This window comes from Cygnus atratus, chromosome 1 (assembly GCF_013377495.2).
Source record: "Cygnus atratus isolate AKBS03 ecotype Queensland, Australia chromosome 1, CAtr_DNAZoo_HiC_assembly, whole genome shotgun sequence".
NCBI classification, from domain to species: domain Eukaryota; kingdom Metazoa; phylum Chordata; class Aves; order Anseriformes; family Anatidae; genus Cygnus; species Cygnus atratus.
In genome coordinates this window covers 148,768,627-148,786,300 of record NC_066362.1, presented here as the reverse complement: position 1 = coordinate 148,786,300, position 17,674 = coordinate 148,768,627, and the positions used below count along the sequence as shown (strand labels likewise).

General features: G+C 39.0%; 1 protein-coding gene across 1 annotated transcript in view; it reads right to left on the bottom strand.

Annotated features, from left to right (window-relative positions):
* Positions 1 to 5,697: 5,697 nt before the first annotated feature.
* Positions 5,698 to 17,674, bottom strand: part of EFNB2 (ephrin B2) — a 44,490-nt gene continuing 32,513 nt past the window's right edge. Inside the window, exons 3-5 of the mRNA XM_035557117.2 lie at positions 11,898 to 11,990; positions 11,025 to 11,138; positions 5,698 to 9,444 (exon numbers count right to left, since the gene is read on the bottom strand). Of these exons, the coding sequence (XP_035413010.1) occupies positions 9,062 to 9,444; positions 11,025 to 11,138; positions 11,898 to 11,990 (590 nt within the window). The 3' untranslated portion in view covers positions 5,698 to 9,061. The remainder of the gene's footprint in view (positions 9,445 to 11,024; positions 11,139 to 11,897; positions 11,991 to 17,674) is intronic.

The following is a 17,674-nucleotide window of genomic DNA, read 5'->3' as shown; positions in this document are numbered from 1 at the left end:
AGCCAGATACAGAAAAAAACAGAAGTGTTGTATAACTTGACGAATATAGTTCTGATCCTATCTTTAAAATATTTAGGCTGGGGAAAAATATATAAAGGAAAAATGACTGCTTTTTTAAAACACAACATTGGAAAGGGTGGAGGGGGGGAGCCAGCGAAAGGGATTTATATTTCTCCTGCAGGAAAAATGCTTTGGTATAAATCCTTTGTATTGTGTGTAATCACATAGGTTACACCTACCAGTGGCCAAAGCATCCAGACTTCGGTTTCATCACCACTCATCATAAGAGACTGAAAAAAGAAAGCTACATAAATAAGCCCCACGCTGGCTGGTACACAGACAGTAAAACCAACAGCACTTTCTGCTTCTCAGTGTTGAGCTGATTTAAGGAAACAAAACAAAACCAAATATTGGTTATTGCCAAAAGTCATTCTTTCAAATATGTTCACTCAGTTTTGAGCATCACACCAATCACTGTTTCTTAATTCTTCTTAAATGATGGCTTCCAAAGTGAACTGATTACTCTTTTCTGAAAAGAGATCTTAAAAGATCTAACATTTTATCTAAAATCACAAGAAATGAGAAGAAATTACCTCAGATATTTTTAGCTTATTATATTGATGAATAGGGATGCAAGAACAACTGGAAAGAAATGAGCTATACTTAAATTGTATTTAGGAATTTCACTGTATGCTATTTTCTTTAAGATGCAATTGAGTAAATACAAAAGGAAGATATAAAGCCACATACAAATTCAAACCAAAGCTCATTAGAAAAAAAAAAAAGGGGGCTTAGCAGAAAACATACTCTGAACAAGAACTGTTCCTGTGTTCCATCAAAATGTTTTCTTCATGAAAAAGTTGTCACCACCTCAAATCCAGACCCAGTCACATAAAAGAAGGAAAATCTAGGGTAACATTTATAAAAGAATCTTTCATGGTGAGCAACAAAAGCTTTGTCCAGAAGTGAAACCTTATCTTGGAAGATAAAGGCCTTTGGGACTGACAGGGGTGGCGTACTGCGCAGGTGATCAGGGCATGGCATCAGGGTATATAACAAAGGGGTTGAAGGAATGCAGCCACCATTTTCTCAATATTGGAAAGTCAGTAGAAAGCCTCCAGAATTAGCAGTATGAATCTTTACAGCTTGTTCCCTGTTTTGAGGTCTAGAAAGCTCACATTTGCTTTGTTGGTTATATACAAAAAGAATACATAGCATGAAGGAGAGAATATGAAGCAAAGGCAACACATGCAATTATTTTAACTTGTGCATCATCATTTGGGTTTCCCCAAATCTTGAGATTTTTTCCAGCGTGACATATGAAGAGTCCTTTTGCATCATATTCTGGCTTCTGAGCCTTCTGGCTTCACATCCTCTGGTATGCTTCACAGTGATGAAGGATAAAATGCTATTTATTCTGAATAATTACTGAATTGCTCACGTGATCATGTACTTCCAACAGCTGAGTTTAAAGAAAGCCAACATTCGGTATTTTGATCTAATTATGATATTTGGAAATACTAGGATAGCGGCCTGTGGGGATGAATGGAAAACATAGGAACAGCAGACAGCTGACCTGCCATTTATGCATTTGGAATAGAATTGAATAGAAAGGAATGAGTTTAAATATTACAAGGAAGGACAAAGACACATTAAAATGTGAAATATTTTTTATTATACATTTGCTAGTAATGCAATCTAGTTTTAATGAACAGATACAGCAAATTGCTGAAGATGTTCAATACTGTACAAATTACAATTGTTATGGCATTTAATAGCAGAGTCTTATAAAAGCATGTCATTGTTGGTATGTTTTTGAGTGCAGTCTTTATAATATTCAGGACGACACTCTTATAAAGCACTTTCTCATAGCATAAGAGGTATAATAAAATCTGTATGAATATTGCTTATGCATGTGCAATTCTCAACTGTGATAAGTAGGATCATATACCAAACGAAGCTACACTAATTTATACCCATTGAAGGTCTGATCTAGAAACAATCACCACCACCTCCCCCCCCAATGGATTCCTTGTGTTATTAAATTAATTGCACTTCTTCAGCACCCTAAGCATATGAGGTTCTATTCATGTACTTACGAAAACACAGATTTTTTCCATAGGTTTCAAGAGCTATTCACAAAGTTCTTCGCTGTTTAGACTTTTAATAGTCCTACAGTTACTCACTTTTTTGCGGACCTTTGATCCCTTTTTCACAGGATCCCAGCTTGCAGAAAGCACTGGGTTTTGGTCTCCATTCTCCACCCCATGTAGCCTCTTTTTCCTCTCAATGTCTAGCAGAACAACCTGGGCTGGTCTCCTCACATTTTCCTAACAAGAGCCAACAGTATTGAATCACTGTTTTTATTTCCCTTTTCTCTGTCAACATCTTTCTTCTACTTGCTGTTACCTGTTTTCCATTGAAGCCTTTACCTGTGTGTCTCTCTAACTCCCTCCACAGCTGGGCTTGTCATCTCAATCTGATTTTTGCCCAGGACATCATTACAGATTTTCCCCAAGTGTCCTCCATGGGCAGTCACTGCCCTGTCACTGGCCTTCCCTCTCCTCTTCTCCTCCCTCTGCTCCACATGAAGCTTTTCTCCAGGAAGAACCACCTGTAGTTTCTACTCTGCATCCTCACCTGGAGAGGTGTGGGCAGACTAAGGCTTGCCAGTCCCACTTTGCCAGCACCTCACCTCTTACTGCCAGATCCAAGCACAAGCAAGAATCTCATCTGCACACTATACTTCCAATTGTAACTCCAGTTCTACCGTCAGCCCCATGATTTTATCTTTAGGGTGATTCCTATGGATTGCATTATGCCTTAAGTAAGCATCAAAGTATTTCTGTGAGTCATATGAAAGAGAGATACTGTTTTATTTAAGAGATTATAGCTCAGTCAGCTGAATCCAGCACCATATGGATTATGAATGGCACAACTATGAATACACTGTGGTATATTCTCCAACCTTCTTCTTTTTCCAAAACAAATATTACTTGATTTCTGATCCGATGCTTCATGTGATGACATGCCAACTGTATAATGAGTACATTTGGTGTTTTTTAAGCCCTGCGCATTTTCCCACTACAATTTCTATTATGGCTACAAAGATGGAGAACGTCTCTTCCAAAGACTGAGTTTTGTTTTCTTTTATTTTGCTAACTACCACACAATTTTAAACTTTTCTGCAAAAAGGAAACTTACAGTGCCCACAGAACAAAATGAGCATGCTGCTGAGTGAGTAAGCATTTGATCAATGCATCACAGAGAAGCTGAAGAAAGAGGTACAACATTTTAAACATAGGTAGTAGCATTGTTATGCTTACTCTGTGAGGCACTATTTTATGTAATAGATTCTTATTCCATTCTAGATGGATAACAACTGTGAATTATAATTTTATTTTCCACTTAGCAGAGCCTATTGACTTGGACGAGTTCTTACCAAGGAACCAGTTTCATAATAAAGGCAGTAAACTCTGATTTTGTGCTTGTTTGATAATTAATATTGCAGTGTCAGCAACAGTGCAAAATGCAAGTATGATTTTTTTTTCCTCTGCAAGTTATAAAAGATGGGTTATAAGTTAACAGCTTTACGCTGAGTGTCTAAGGCACATATTATTTACTAAAATGAGTTTAACAGACTCAGTGAAGGTTCGGTTATGTGTGTGAATGTGTGTGCAAGGCCCTCCCATTAATCCAGCATCCTTTTCCCCAAGTGCACCTATACAGTTACACCACCAACCATTCTCTCCCCCCCCCCCCCCATGGAGACACCATTTATAGCAACACTGCTTTGCCTTATTGCTTAAACAGTGACAAAAATTGGTATGTGGGAGCTGTCTGTAAACATGCCATCTATAAATATAATAATTATATAATAATGTTTATCATGGATGGGCAAAAGAGGCACAGAAATGAAAATGCCATGTTAAGCTTGACTCTGTCAAATTACTTTTATCTCTATTCTCTGGTGTTTACCATGGCCTAAAATAAAGCAATAAATTAAAGTCTTAACAAAGCTAAAGAGCCGCAATTCTAACAGGCAGCTGTATCAGAAAAGCTTTTAGAGCAGACCACAGCGTTAATGAGCACCTCACAGACATTAACAGCGTGGCGGCCCTCACCACAACTCACCAAGACGAGCAAGTGAAATCCCACGTGCGCAAGGCATGGAGTAGAGAGTGAAGTCTCGATCCAGCCAAGTGTGTATGTGCCTCTGAGTGCGCAGAAGTACTTCCTTTGAAGCAACTCACAGCAGTAAATGCAGAATTAGGGCCAAGTGAGTTACCCAGGCAGTCAGTGGATGCTCACACACTACACCTTGGGCACCCGCATGTTCTGCTGGACCACTGAACTGTCCCAAGGACATCTGTAGCAGAGGTGAGAGGGAAACCTGAGTGAACTGCCCTCTAAGGTCAACCCCCACAGCTGACTCTGTAAGCTGAGCTGGTTAAATTAGCTCCACCAGCAAGAAGCCATGCTAGCCCAATGGTTCGATAGTCTAAGGTTTCTTTAAGTCCACTTTCACAATACCTGTACCACAGCAACACATCCAGTATCTCAAAGTTTACCTTCACCTGTCACTCATTTTTGCCTTGACTAGTCATAAAAACAAAACAAAAAACCCTCTTGACAAATGGGAATTGCATGACCAATACTATAATAAACTAGCTGCCCTTCTTCGGTGAAAACTGTGACAAATTGGCATCAGTTGTTACAGTGATGAATGCATCTTTCCCCTTTGTAGACCTTTTCCATCTGCTAGTCCGTGGATGACCCTGACATTTATGCACTGCTAACAGGCTGATAGATACTTTGCTTTCAAGGTGACTGGACTTTCTCAAAATGAAAGTATTTGTTAAATGCAAGAATCAGTTAACCAAGTGAAAATCAAAGCAACACAAGCACAGACCTTGTGTTACTGCTTGTGTCACCTGCACACATTGGCACTGATCTTCTTTAACATGGCTTTCAGAACAGGTGATTTCAGAGTGCCTTATTCATAGCAGTAAAGCTGGGACAGGACATTGCATGGCCTCACTGAAAGAGGCATGCTGAGGTGCTTTGACATGGTGGTCCTTCTAATCCTTCACCATTCTTCAATTTCTTTCATCTCCTGCCCCTTCTTGCTCAGCCCCGCTGCCCAGGCTTGCTCCTCCTCCTCAGAAGCAGCAGCAACAGCAACAGTGCCCAAAAGGCTTTAGGTATAATTTTTTCTCTGGCTCTACTCAGTGCAAAAATCACCCCATAATTTCTGGGAATTATCCATGTGGTTAAAATCTCACCTCCTAGATGATCCAGGCAACTTGCAGCTGCTACAACTCACTGACCTCCAAGGGCGTAAGATCTCCCCCCCCCCCCTTTTTTTTTTCCCCATATCTGCTGATGTGCCCTATCTGTATGATTTCCTCTCTGGGAAATTAAGTTACAGAAGTCAGTGTGTTACAAGGAGCTTGCTTTGCTCATGAACCAGAAGCAATCTGGGTGGAGAGATAGGGGGAGATGGGAACAGGGAGACAGAAAGGGAAGGAGGGAGGGGCAGATAGAGGCAGACTTGGTGGCTTTCTTATTTATTATTTCTGTTAAAAAAGAAAAGAAAAAAATGACAAAAAAGAAAAAAAAAGGAAATACTTAGAAGGCAAGGTTTCCATAGGAAAAAAATATTTTATTTTTTTAAGAACAAATTCAGTTTGAAACAGACGTGGAATGTGATTTTCATAATTTTCATTTTCTGGGAGCTAATTGCAATGTGGAACTAAAGCAGATTTCAAACTTACTACCGGCTAGTTTAAAAACAGAACAAAACAAACAAACAAACAAAACAAAACAAAAAAAAAAGAAATTATTTATAACTCAAGCATAATACTGTGTTACAAACTGGACAAAGAAATTCTTAAATAAATATTCATGGTACACAATTTCAGCACAAATATGCGGCAATTTGGCAACCTTTATACCATTTTTTCCTCAATACAGTGCAAAGGGGAATGACACTGCCTTTAAACAAGCTGTAGCTAAATACATTGCAAAATTCAAATTTTATACAAAACATCTTGCTCGGACTTTATAAAAAACCAACATTGCTCTATATACACAATCTGGTTAAGAAAAGCCATTTTTGTCTTGTTTTCATATGTTTTTTTCTTTTTTTTTTCTTTTTTTACTTAAAAAGGTGAATAAGGCTACTGTAACACCCCAAATCCATATACAGTAAATCTGAACCTATTTACAGCATCTTCACTTAGACATGATGGTGCAAATTTCAAGTCAGGTGACTAGGGATGATCATACAAGCAAGGCATTTACAGTAACTTTTCAAAGCTGAACCAACGTCAAATAAAGGAACAGTTGGTAGATTGTCATAATTCTGCACCAGACACAAAACAGACGCACAGTACATTTTTTTTCATTTTTTTTTTCCGATTGGTTGCAGGTTGCTCTTGAGCAATTCGTCTGATTTTTTTCACAGTTTAGTACATAACTAGAATGTAGTCAACTGATGAAGCATAGGTTTGATTTGATAAAAATCAGGATCAGCAAACCCATCTTTTCCCTTCCTCCCCCTCCCCCAAAATAAAATCTTAATGACTTACAAGAGAACCTTGTATGGATGGATTCACAGAAAGGAAGGGTTGTTGAAAAGAATTACATATGTACTGTAGTTAGTCACCATGGTAACCTTCCACAGAACCATGGGTTGGGATTTTTTGTTTTGCTTCTCTCATTTGGACCAACATCCCAACGTCATTTTCAGGTTCAGGAAACAGAGAGAGTGATAATTTCTGTGACAGATTTTTTTTTTCCTTTTCTTGCAGGTACTCACTGGAGGTCTGAGAACCCCAAAATGCTGTTGCTACATTTTCCTTCCAAATCAGAAAGGAAAGTGTTACCATAGTAACATGACTATGTTAGAAATGTCTATTTGCATAGCACTTATAAAAGTAGAGTTTTCTTATTTCCTCTCCAGGGTGGGAGCTTCAGGGGAATAGCCATGCTAAAGAGAAAACTTTAACCTGAACCCCCTCTCTACAAATCTCCATGAAATCTACAGAACACTTCAGCTCATAAGGCAAAGGAAAACACAACACAGAAAATAAATGCCGGCACACCTTGTCATTGTTAAATACGTGATGCAGTAACATCGATTTCCTGATTCTTTGGGCTTACTTCCTCATTTTCTCTGATTAGATACCTTTAAAAGGCTTTGGATTCTGTTTGTATATGCTCTCATTACCATTATTTTTGGATGGTTGTTGCTTTTCCCAGGAGCAGTTTCTGCATTTCTTAATGTATACATATATATGCATACATAAATACATATATATGTATATACACACATACACATATATATGTAGAACGATGACAAGTTAAGACTATTTAATTGCCGCAAATGAATTTCACATCTTCTGGTGTAGATTCTGTGCAATCTCAAAATATATATTAGTAATAAACAAAACAAAACAAAAAACAACAAAACAAAAACAAAAAAAGTAAGAAAGAAAAAGAAAAGCTCTCATTTTATACCCCTTGTGTTCTATACACCTATTATAAATAAGACATATCTTCCTTCTCCATCTCAGTGTCATAATTTATTTTATTCTTATGGACTGCAGGAGGTTTGCCGTATGTGCTTTAACTTTGCAACAGAGCACCAATGAACTGCTGTGCCCATTACAGTACTTACATGTACTGTGCAGGTACAGCACTAAGATAAACCAAAGTGTCAAAAGGCTCAGTCAGAAAAAAATTCTGTTTTACTTTTAGAGATGAGAAAGGCTTTTTTTCTTTTTTTTTTCCTTTTTTCTTTTCCCAACTTTACCAGTGATAGAATTACAGCTCATTTGACCTGTTATAATCATCTTGGTCAGATTTGGCTCTTTGCTATTTTCTTAAATGCTTTCCCTGTGTTTAGTATAATGTGACAGTATAGCAGCTGAGTCTGCTTAAAAGTCTTCCGAAGCAGACTACGTTTTTGCTACAGCTTCAAAGCTGTACATTTTATTGCCAGTACCGCAACAGCCCTGCCCTAATATATCCTCAGCGGCCTGCTATTGTCTTGTCCGCTCCAAGCTTGTTCACTTCCTGACAATACCCCTTTGTTCTACTGTATTGAAGGTACTATTTTTTCTGCACACTGGTATTTGATAACCGTGAATTCCTTCAAATGCAGCCCTAAGCCACTGCGCTTGTTATTGTGTCTCCTATTTGCCTCTTAAAACTTAGCATACCAAAGTGCTGTGCTACCTAAATGTTTTTTTCTTCCCAGCTTCTATTTTTGAGGCAGCAGTATTCAATTTCAACTGCAGCCAGCCCTTCCCTCCACCACCCAGTCCTGCTCTTGACTTGTTGACAGCCTAACTTTTTGGCTGGAAGGCTCCTTACTATCAAACACAATTTCTATAAATGCATTACCCATTCGAGTGAGGCTGCTGTAGCAGATGGATGGAGCACAGATCTCCAAACATTAATGTTCCATTAGTGATTCAGGAGGTGGAGTGAAAGGAAATCTTATGTGAAGGATGGCAGAGCCCCGGATAACAGAAATAAATGGAACAGTGACGGACTAAAGCAAGAGAACTTTAACAAGTCTTACTTAGACACCAAGGTCTGTGTGACAAATCCAGTATGCACTGAGAGACACACAAAAGTCAGAAGATTGCATTTCAAGCTTGATATCCTAGAGCACCTTCCCAGGATGCCTAGAGCTATTAACATCCACGGATCACTCCATCTTCCCTTGGCTTTTGTACATGCCTGAACGCCTGCAGCACATGGCTTTGAGGATGATGAATGTAACAAGAGTACAGCAATCAGAATGGGCATCTTCTACATAAAAGTCTTCCAGCTTTTAGTGAATACTGATTCACCGAGAGAGGAATTCTACAGACTAGGTAAGCTGTCCAGCTCGAGTCGGCTCTCGAAGAAAGAGCTGTCGCCTTCTCTCCCCTGTGCTTGAGTCAATCCTAGCGCACAAGGCGTCATCACAAACCCCAACAGAAAGCATTAGACCAGTGAGTGTCCTCTACGCCTCAACTGTACCACAGAATTGGTTGTATGTTTCTCAGACCTTGTAGTAAATGTTTGCTGGACTCTGAGGAGGCATCTCTTGAACTATGTACACCGGATGTCCATAGTCGCCGCTGACCTTTTCATAGTGGGGGCAAAAGACACTGTCTGCAGTCCTTAGAGGAATGATAATGTCACTGGGCTCGGAACCATTGTTGTTGCCACTGCGTTTTGGGGTGGCTAATGTACTAAGTGAGAGAGTTGTAGTGTGTTGCGGGGAATGCTTCCTGTGTCTTCTCCGGTACTTCAATAATAGAACCACCAAAGTGATGATGATGACGATGAAAATGATGCACCCTGATGCAATCCCTGCAAATAAGGCCACCTCTGAACCCAGTATACTGGAATGCCCAGCCTTACTGCCATCTGTGCTAGATCCTGGAAAGAATGGAAATACAACAGACAAAAGTTATTGCCGTCCTGTGACCCGTTTACACTGCTTAAAAATGTGTAGAGTAAGCAAGACTGGAAGAATTAACTGACAGCTAAACTTTGACAAACCAATTACCCTGTTAGATAGCTAAATGCAAACAGCCGAAGTCAGCAATCAATATTAAACAAGACTTTGTGTCTGTTGGTCTCACTTTTGTGCTGCTCCCAAATCACCCTGTTTCATACATCATCATCCATCAGCAGCAAGGACTGGCACTGACAAGGCAGCCTTTGATGCACAGTGCATCTTTTAACAGATGCTGACCAGCTCAGGGCAGCAGAGAGGGGTGGGATAGTACTGCAAGGGGAAAATAAGACAGGGAAACAACAATTCTCAGAAAAACTGGTACTATTTAATGTCACATAGTTCTTCTATTTTATCCATCAGATATTGATTTAAGTGAAACTGTCCTTAGTGTCTCTTTATGTGGACTCCTCATGCTTACGACTGAAACAAAAGAGCTTGAGGCAGCGTGGGAGATGGGCAAAATGATTATGGAGTATATCTGTTTGCATTATAACTGTCACTTATTTAAAAGAAAACAACACATATCAGGTAGTCATAAAAAGCTCACATGCTGAATAGCCTGTTGAATATTGTCACATTATTTGTCACAAAAATTAAATTAATGCTCACTTGACACTTTTCTCATTTCAGAATTTGGGCTGACTTCCCTCTCTTGATGCTCCCTTACATACAGAACAATGCTCCAGATGCTACGTCCACATAACTGTGAACTACTGGAACCTTAGCAGGAAATGGCTGAAGCCTGCCCTGTGACTGTCATATCGAAGATATCAGATTACACAACTAGCACAGAAAACATGCAGTCATTTTTGGGAACCCCAAAACCAACAGTCAGCAAGCTTTGCTTTGTTACATTCCCAGTTTATTGAGTTTTCCTCCAGAGAACTTGTGTTTTAGAACTTAGCTTTTTTCTTGCTCACAGTGTTTGAAATGCATCCTCAAGTTTTTTGTTTGGAACCATCAGATCTGTTTATCTTGTTTAGATAAATATTTAAAAAAAATAAATTTAAATTTAGTAAAAGACCAGCCAATCATGCATAGACTTCGCATGGTCAGTTAAAACATCAGGACATTAATTATAGATGCCTTGAAATAAACTTTATAAATGGCTGTCGAGAACTACTTGATAATGTATTATACGGGAAGAGAAAGACAGAAAGACTCGTTCATCTGCCAGAGTACTAAATGTAAGGAGCATTTACCATCGTAAAGCTGCTTACAGAATGTTCTGTCCAAAAACTTTCCTGTAAATGAGTGATATTCTTACAAGATGTAATTAACTTCTACTGCAGTATAGAAGAGGGGAAAGAGCAGCCGTTGCCAAAACTCAGAGCTCCAAAATCCTATCCACCGGAGCATCAGAACTGGCTTTTGCATCATCTCAGTATGAAAACATTTGATTTTCTGACGTTTTAATGCTAAAATAAAAATGTGTCTGGGGACAAAGGATGGTCTGCCAGAGCCCTTCACTTCTCATGTGAAACCCCATAATACCTACCTGAGTGGTCCTTCACAAAGGGACTGGTGGTGGAGCTCTTCCCATTGGTACCAGCTTCCTGCTCAGGGCGCTTGGTCGGGTCTGTGCTCCGAGGTAATCCTGCAGAATTGGGATCTGTGGGAGAGAAAAATGACTCACTGTAGCTTAGGCGTCTGATGATATTAAGCCTTATAAACCGGCTATAGGTATCTCGTGAAACACGGATAGCTTTGAACAGAAGAATCTTTATGCAAAGGACTAGGAGATACAAGAATGTAATTTTCCTTTTAAAGCAAAATGGTTATATTAGTTATTTCAGAGGTTTAAATTGTGAGGCCATCTGCAGAAACTATAGGGACTCCTGTAATTGGCAAGAAAAGCTTTGCAGATGACATTTCAGTTTAACTGAGGAAGTTGATTGACTACTAAACCAACTTCTACTTAGAAGAATAATTCTTTCTTTCTGCACAATAGGTTATCTATATATGAAAAGAGACAATGAACAAAAACCTCTCTGTAACCACAATTCATAACAAGCAAACTATAGAAATATTAGCTTCCCTCCTTTCATGTATTTAAAATAATTTTGAACAATGCAGTTGTGGCTTTTGTTTTTAAAATGAAAATAAAAATGACTGAAACACGTAACTCCCAGGTGACCTTTCCTTCTAGGGAGCTCTCCAATGAAGAGATCTTATTACACCAACCCTCCTCCTGGAGAAATCTGTCAGTAGCTGAGGAGCAGAAAATAGGCTTCGCTTTCAGACTGTTAGGGAGGAACAACCACACTAGACTCGGCTGGCTCTCTGCTCTATGCTAGTAAAAGAAGCCTGAAAACTAAAAGGACACTGAGACTGATCAAAGTGATTTCATGAAACAGCAGATGGTCTTTACCTTGTCCAACTTTCATGAGGATCTTCATGGTTTTTGTCTGGCACACCCCTCCCTCCTGGTTATCCAGGCCCTCCAAAGACCCATTTGATGTTGCTGATTAAAAAAAAAAATAAAAATAAATAAAAATAAAAATAAAATCAGGAAATCAACAGACAAAGTGATGTGACATGAGTGTCTGAAAGCAGAAATCTTTCAATCTACCGGGACCTGTCCTTGTTGCTCAGGCTGACCTATGGAAAGTTGTGAAATGTTGAAAGCCAAAGGAATGAATACATCGGTAAGCTGTACAATACATACAAATGGAAGAATGTGTTATCAAGGTTTCAAATTTACCCAGCAGCTTTTTTTCTACACACAATTGACTGACTGACTGACTCGGACGAAAACACGGCACCTTGCTAAAAGGTGATGGAGTCAGCTGAAAGGGAAGCCTCAAAGGAGCAAAGCACTGGAAATTTACCCTTTTTTTTTTTCCCAACAATATCTTTATAATCACCACATTACACCTGCTTCCTCTATTACAAATCTCCTGCTGGAAGAAGCAAAGGCATACAAAAGACCCAGGTGAAAGCTGAGATTCTGCACTGATTGGAAAACCATTTAATATTTGAAAGTACAATCTCACTTTTCTCAGCATTCAGGAGCCTCTGTGGGGCGGGCTGGTGGGGGGGACACACTCTCTTCTCACAGAAACCTTCCAGCTCATGCAAACAAACGGGTGCTTTCCCCTGTGTTTATATTGTTCTCGCTTATCTCTCCACGCTTGCTGGGACCGCACACCTCCGCACAATCCCGCCACCGCAAGTCAACATGTGTGTGTGAAGCACAGCTCCAGGGGAAGAGTCCAAAAGCCTTGAGTTACCTCCACGAGGTCTGCACACCCTGACAGCTGCTGGTAAAAAACCCTTCGGCTGCTCCTGGGCGTGGGGCACCTCTGCCACCCTGTGCACCGCACCGGGCCCCGGCCGTGGTGGTGGCGCAGCAGGCCCTGGAGGCATGGCGCCCCAAAGACCAGGCCTGGCTCACACAACTGGGACGCTGCAAATGAACCAGGTGGGGGAACGCCGCCTCAGCAGCCCCCACCAATGCACATGGTCTTGCACCCTGGGTGCTTCTTGGATCTATGTATCCAAGGCTCCAAAAGCACAGACAAGCAGATGCATGCTCAAGCACTGATACCGGGCCACTGACTAGAGAAAACAAACAGAAAATGAGAGAGTGCAGAGCTTGCCGCTTGGCGCGGTTCTGGCGAACTGCTTAAGCAGCACTTTTCTACGTGTGCCTCCCTCTTTTCAGGCTAGGGATCTCATTCAACAAGGGCTTCACACTGCTCAGAGATCTTTGTTTTTAATTCTCACTCCTTCTCTTTCTGCTTCCTTGGGGATTTTCTTTCAAATGCGAGCAATGTATATTTCCTTATTCCTTCACAATGTCTTCCTAGCCCCACGGCAGTATTTTTCTTGCTCTAATCTTCTCTCTAGCTGTAAAGATATAAACCCCATACCGCTGAATCCTGCTTCCTAGCCTTTGATCTACTTCTTGTTTTTGTTCCACTCCTGCCTCTTTTGTGACTAACTCAAATTACAGCCACCGTACGAACTTCCCAAACTGTGCTTTCTTTTCCTAAAATTCCCATTTCCCTGTACACAGGCCCTCCCAGTTCCTCCTCTTGTTCTCTCCCCGCTGTAAAAACATGGCAATGGAAGTACGTGAAACTACTGCTTTTTTCAGACTTGCAAAAAGACTTTTTAAAATATAAAAGAGCACAATGAGTAATTTAAGATAAAAGCAGATCTGAAATGTGCCACTGCATTGCCAGGCTCAGAAAATAATGGAGACATATAGTTTTGTTTTCTTTTGTTTTTTTTCCAGAGGGAAAAAAAAATCAATACTAAGAACCAGTTCTGGACATAAATCAAATGTGTCTTTGCTGAAAGTGTTTTTTATGACCTATTTGCCAATGTACTAGAGCACAAGGACAAGGGAAAAAAGCAGTAAATAGAAATACCAAAGCTGAGCATCAACTGAAAGTGCAACTAATAAACACTGACTTTCTCTTGCTTTTTTGTTATTCTTCCTTTGCTTTTTAATCTAGGCTATGGGGGTTCACAGCTCTTTAAGCACCTTCTACTTAATTTTAATTGAATAGTGTTGCTTCTTCTGAACATCAATGCCTTTTTATTCTTTAAAGGCCTATCCATTTAACCTACAGAGCAGGAGACCTCAATAAGATGCAGAGGATGCAGTCTGACCTCAGTACAGAATAAGAAAGTAAGACAGCAAAAAGAATGTAAAATTACTTCAAATACAGTCTCCAAATGAGAGGGACCAAACGCACAATGAGTCTGGTTGTGTGCCTGTGTGAGTTCAATCTGCTTCGCTTGCTTGCTAAAAGAATGCTTTCATAGCTTTGATGTCAGATGAATGAATTTGCAGAAGTATTCACTTTTTCCACAGTTCTTCAAGGGTTTTCTGAAAGCCTACGTTATAGCTCAGAGTAGAGAGTACTACATCCTGAGGAACGGAGAATTTTCAAAGAGGAGCATTTCAGTGACAAAGCGAAGTTTCAATCTCAGCTTCTCTCTGTAATTAAACCGACAATTACCCAAGGCCATTGGAGGAAATTATTTCTCAAAATTCATTAAGACTATCGAAATATAACCTCACATATCCCCAGCGTACCAGGGAGAAAGTAGGTAGTTTAAACACATACTTTCAAGCTTTGAAAATCAGCACAGAGAGAAGTAATCTGGGACATCAGAGAAAATAGTTTCATACTGCTAATACCCCTTGATGGTTTATTGTGCAGAAGTCAAACAAGGGAGCAAGTACAAAATATTCCTCAAATGCTCACTGCTGTCTTTTTATATTGATCTCCAAGTGAAAATTATACCCAGTATCATCCAAGCTCCTCCATTACACTGACGCTTCTGCAGAAAAGTAACCCTGGACCTGGATCTGTGCTTATATTGATGTGATTTAAAAAAAAAAAAAAAAAGTGTCTGTAATACAGCTTTGGGTATAAACACAGAAACATAACACAAATTCCTTGTGCTATGTGAAAAGGGAAACGCTACTCTCTGGTTGTTTATATGGTCAAATTTTAGAACATCCATTCAGTTTATTTTTATATACATATATATTTATATATATAAGAGCATTTTTTTACATTTAGGTCTAAATATGGATATACTTGAGAGGAATTTACTCACACAAACTATCATATATGACCCTGTGCTAAGAAGACTAGACACTACTTAAATATTAACATTTATTAATATTAATAAATGTAACTAATGATAACTATAAAGTTTCTCAGAAGTATTAAATGTTCTCAGGATCTCACATTTCACTTTATGTTAATACAGCAACACATAGGAAACTAAAAGTAAGTATAATGCTGCTAAACAGCTAAGGGAATGTTTTTAAATTTTTTGATGGATAGATACCTCTGATTTTCTGAGATCTGTCCTGTTCCACTGGTGTCAATTACAAAACTGAAACTTACAGTCAAAAGCAGATTAGATTATTCAGCTTACAGTTTATCCACACCTACAAATAAATGCATATAATTAACCTAAAATCTCTATTAATTTTAAGACTTTCGGACAAAATTGTAATAATTTATAGCCAAAGTTTGTGAGCAGTAAGTCAAAACTGCTGTTTGAGCTCTACATAAGCATCATGTGTCTGCATTCCTTGAATACAACAGCAGCTGTCATTTTATAAGGAGTACAAGTTTGGGTTTTCAACTTTCACTAAAAATGTATGAAATTATGGTTAAAAGTCTGCTGATACATCCTTACTTTGGAGAAGACAGTATACATTTTCAGTTTCATGAAACACTTTCTTAACATGCCATTTCATTTACACAAGCAAAAATTAAATTATTCAGACCAAAGAACTTCATGCTAGCTCTGCCTTCCCTTCTTTAAGATACATATATATAATTGGTTGGTTGGTTTTTCTTTCCTAGAAAAAAAAAAGGAACTAAATCAATGTGTGATGTTCTACATTTATTTGCTTTTAAAACTTCACAAGCTCTGTTTATTGTATGAAATGCATTAGTCATAAATGCAGAGGCAGGGAACCAGTGAACGAAACAGAATCAGCTGACAAGAATAGTTTCTGGCTATGATTCTTATACAGTCCCCATGGAGAGGAAGTAATATTACATTTTAATATGTCTTCATTTGATTGTTATTACCCTGCCTCCCAGGAGGCTAAGCCACTGCATGGATCTTGGCTGTTTTCAATCTATCAGGTTGGTAACACTGCTCTAATCAGAAAGAGAATTAAGCTGCTGGATTTGTGCCTGTATATAGCTTTTCATTCACAAAGAGATTAGAAATGAAGGCACAGTCACAAAAATTCAGCTTCCCTCACTCTTAAAAATACATATTACAAAATTAAAAAACACCATCACAATTACTTAAAAGGAAACACAAGTAGACTAAAATCTCAACCTCTTAATTCTGTTGCAATTATTACCCATACGTTTATGTTTAGGGATTGTGAGAAACATTACCTACTTGCCAAATTAAATGTCACATCCCTCGAACTAACACAACTTTATAACACGTGCATTTCAGGACCCTGACTATGAAATGGACTACATGCCTGAAGAGGGAAATTATGAGCATCATTCTCGGTTTTTCTCTGAAAACTAAGCAGACCTTAAGACACAGACTACAGGAATGAGCGAGTGATCTCAACTAATGGGTGAGGACAAAATTGGCTTTGTGTGTGTGGACAATCAAAGACACATCAAGAATTAATTGCTGCTGGTGTGGATCTGTTAACAAGGAAGGAGAGAACTACAGGTTTCTTTGGGGCAGATCAGTATTGTCCAATAGTAGTGATGTTCAACATCTTTTTTTCTTAAATACTCCTTGAAGTCCGTATCAGAAAACAGGCTGCTCAAAAGCAGAGCTAAATAAAATCAAACAACCCTATCCATCTCTACTTTTCCACAGCTGTGCTGTTTCTATGCTTAGAAACAGAATGGAAAAGCCTACACAATGCAGCAGCAAAAATCCACAAAAGCTTTAGATCCAACAGTAGTAAGTTATTCTTAATACAAAGCTGCACTTGATCTAATATGCAGTCAAGGATTAGTAAGCACATGTAAAGCTTTTGAGTTTTTTTTGAATTTTATTAAGTAACAGTACACTATTTTGGCCAGGCATTATGTGTTTATGCTCTGACTGCTTTCATCTGCTTTTGGTCTTTTTAATGACTTTCTTAGTAAAGCACCAAATAAATAATTCTTCTTTCCCATAAATCATCTAAATTTATGTGACAGGTTTAAGAACACCAGAAATCACACACTGAGAAACCACAAATCACAGATCACAACATGGTGGTTGTTTCTAGACCAGCCAGTGATGAAGAACAAGGCAGCTGAGGTAATAGAGTGTTTTAATTAAATGAAATTAAATTCCCCCTCCCCAACCTCCCCCCTCAACTTAGTAGCAATGCCAGATCTGCATGGAGATCTGAAACAACCAAAAAAAATTGCTCAGGCCACTCACCAAAGAGCAGGTAGCTTGGCAAACACTTGGTGTTGGGTGAGCTGCAGAAAGGTTTGAGAGAAGACAAAGATACAAATTTCAACTACTAATAACTAACCGTTTATACTTGTTTGTAGTTACAAAAATTCAGATTGACACCAAAACCTTCATTATTTTATTTTAGCATGAAACTGTCTTCCAAAATGTAACTCTCAGCAGTCCCAAACCTGGACTGCAAGTGCTAATACTTAAATGCATTAGGAA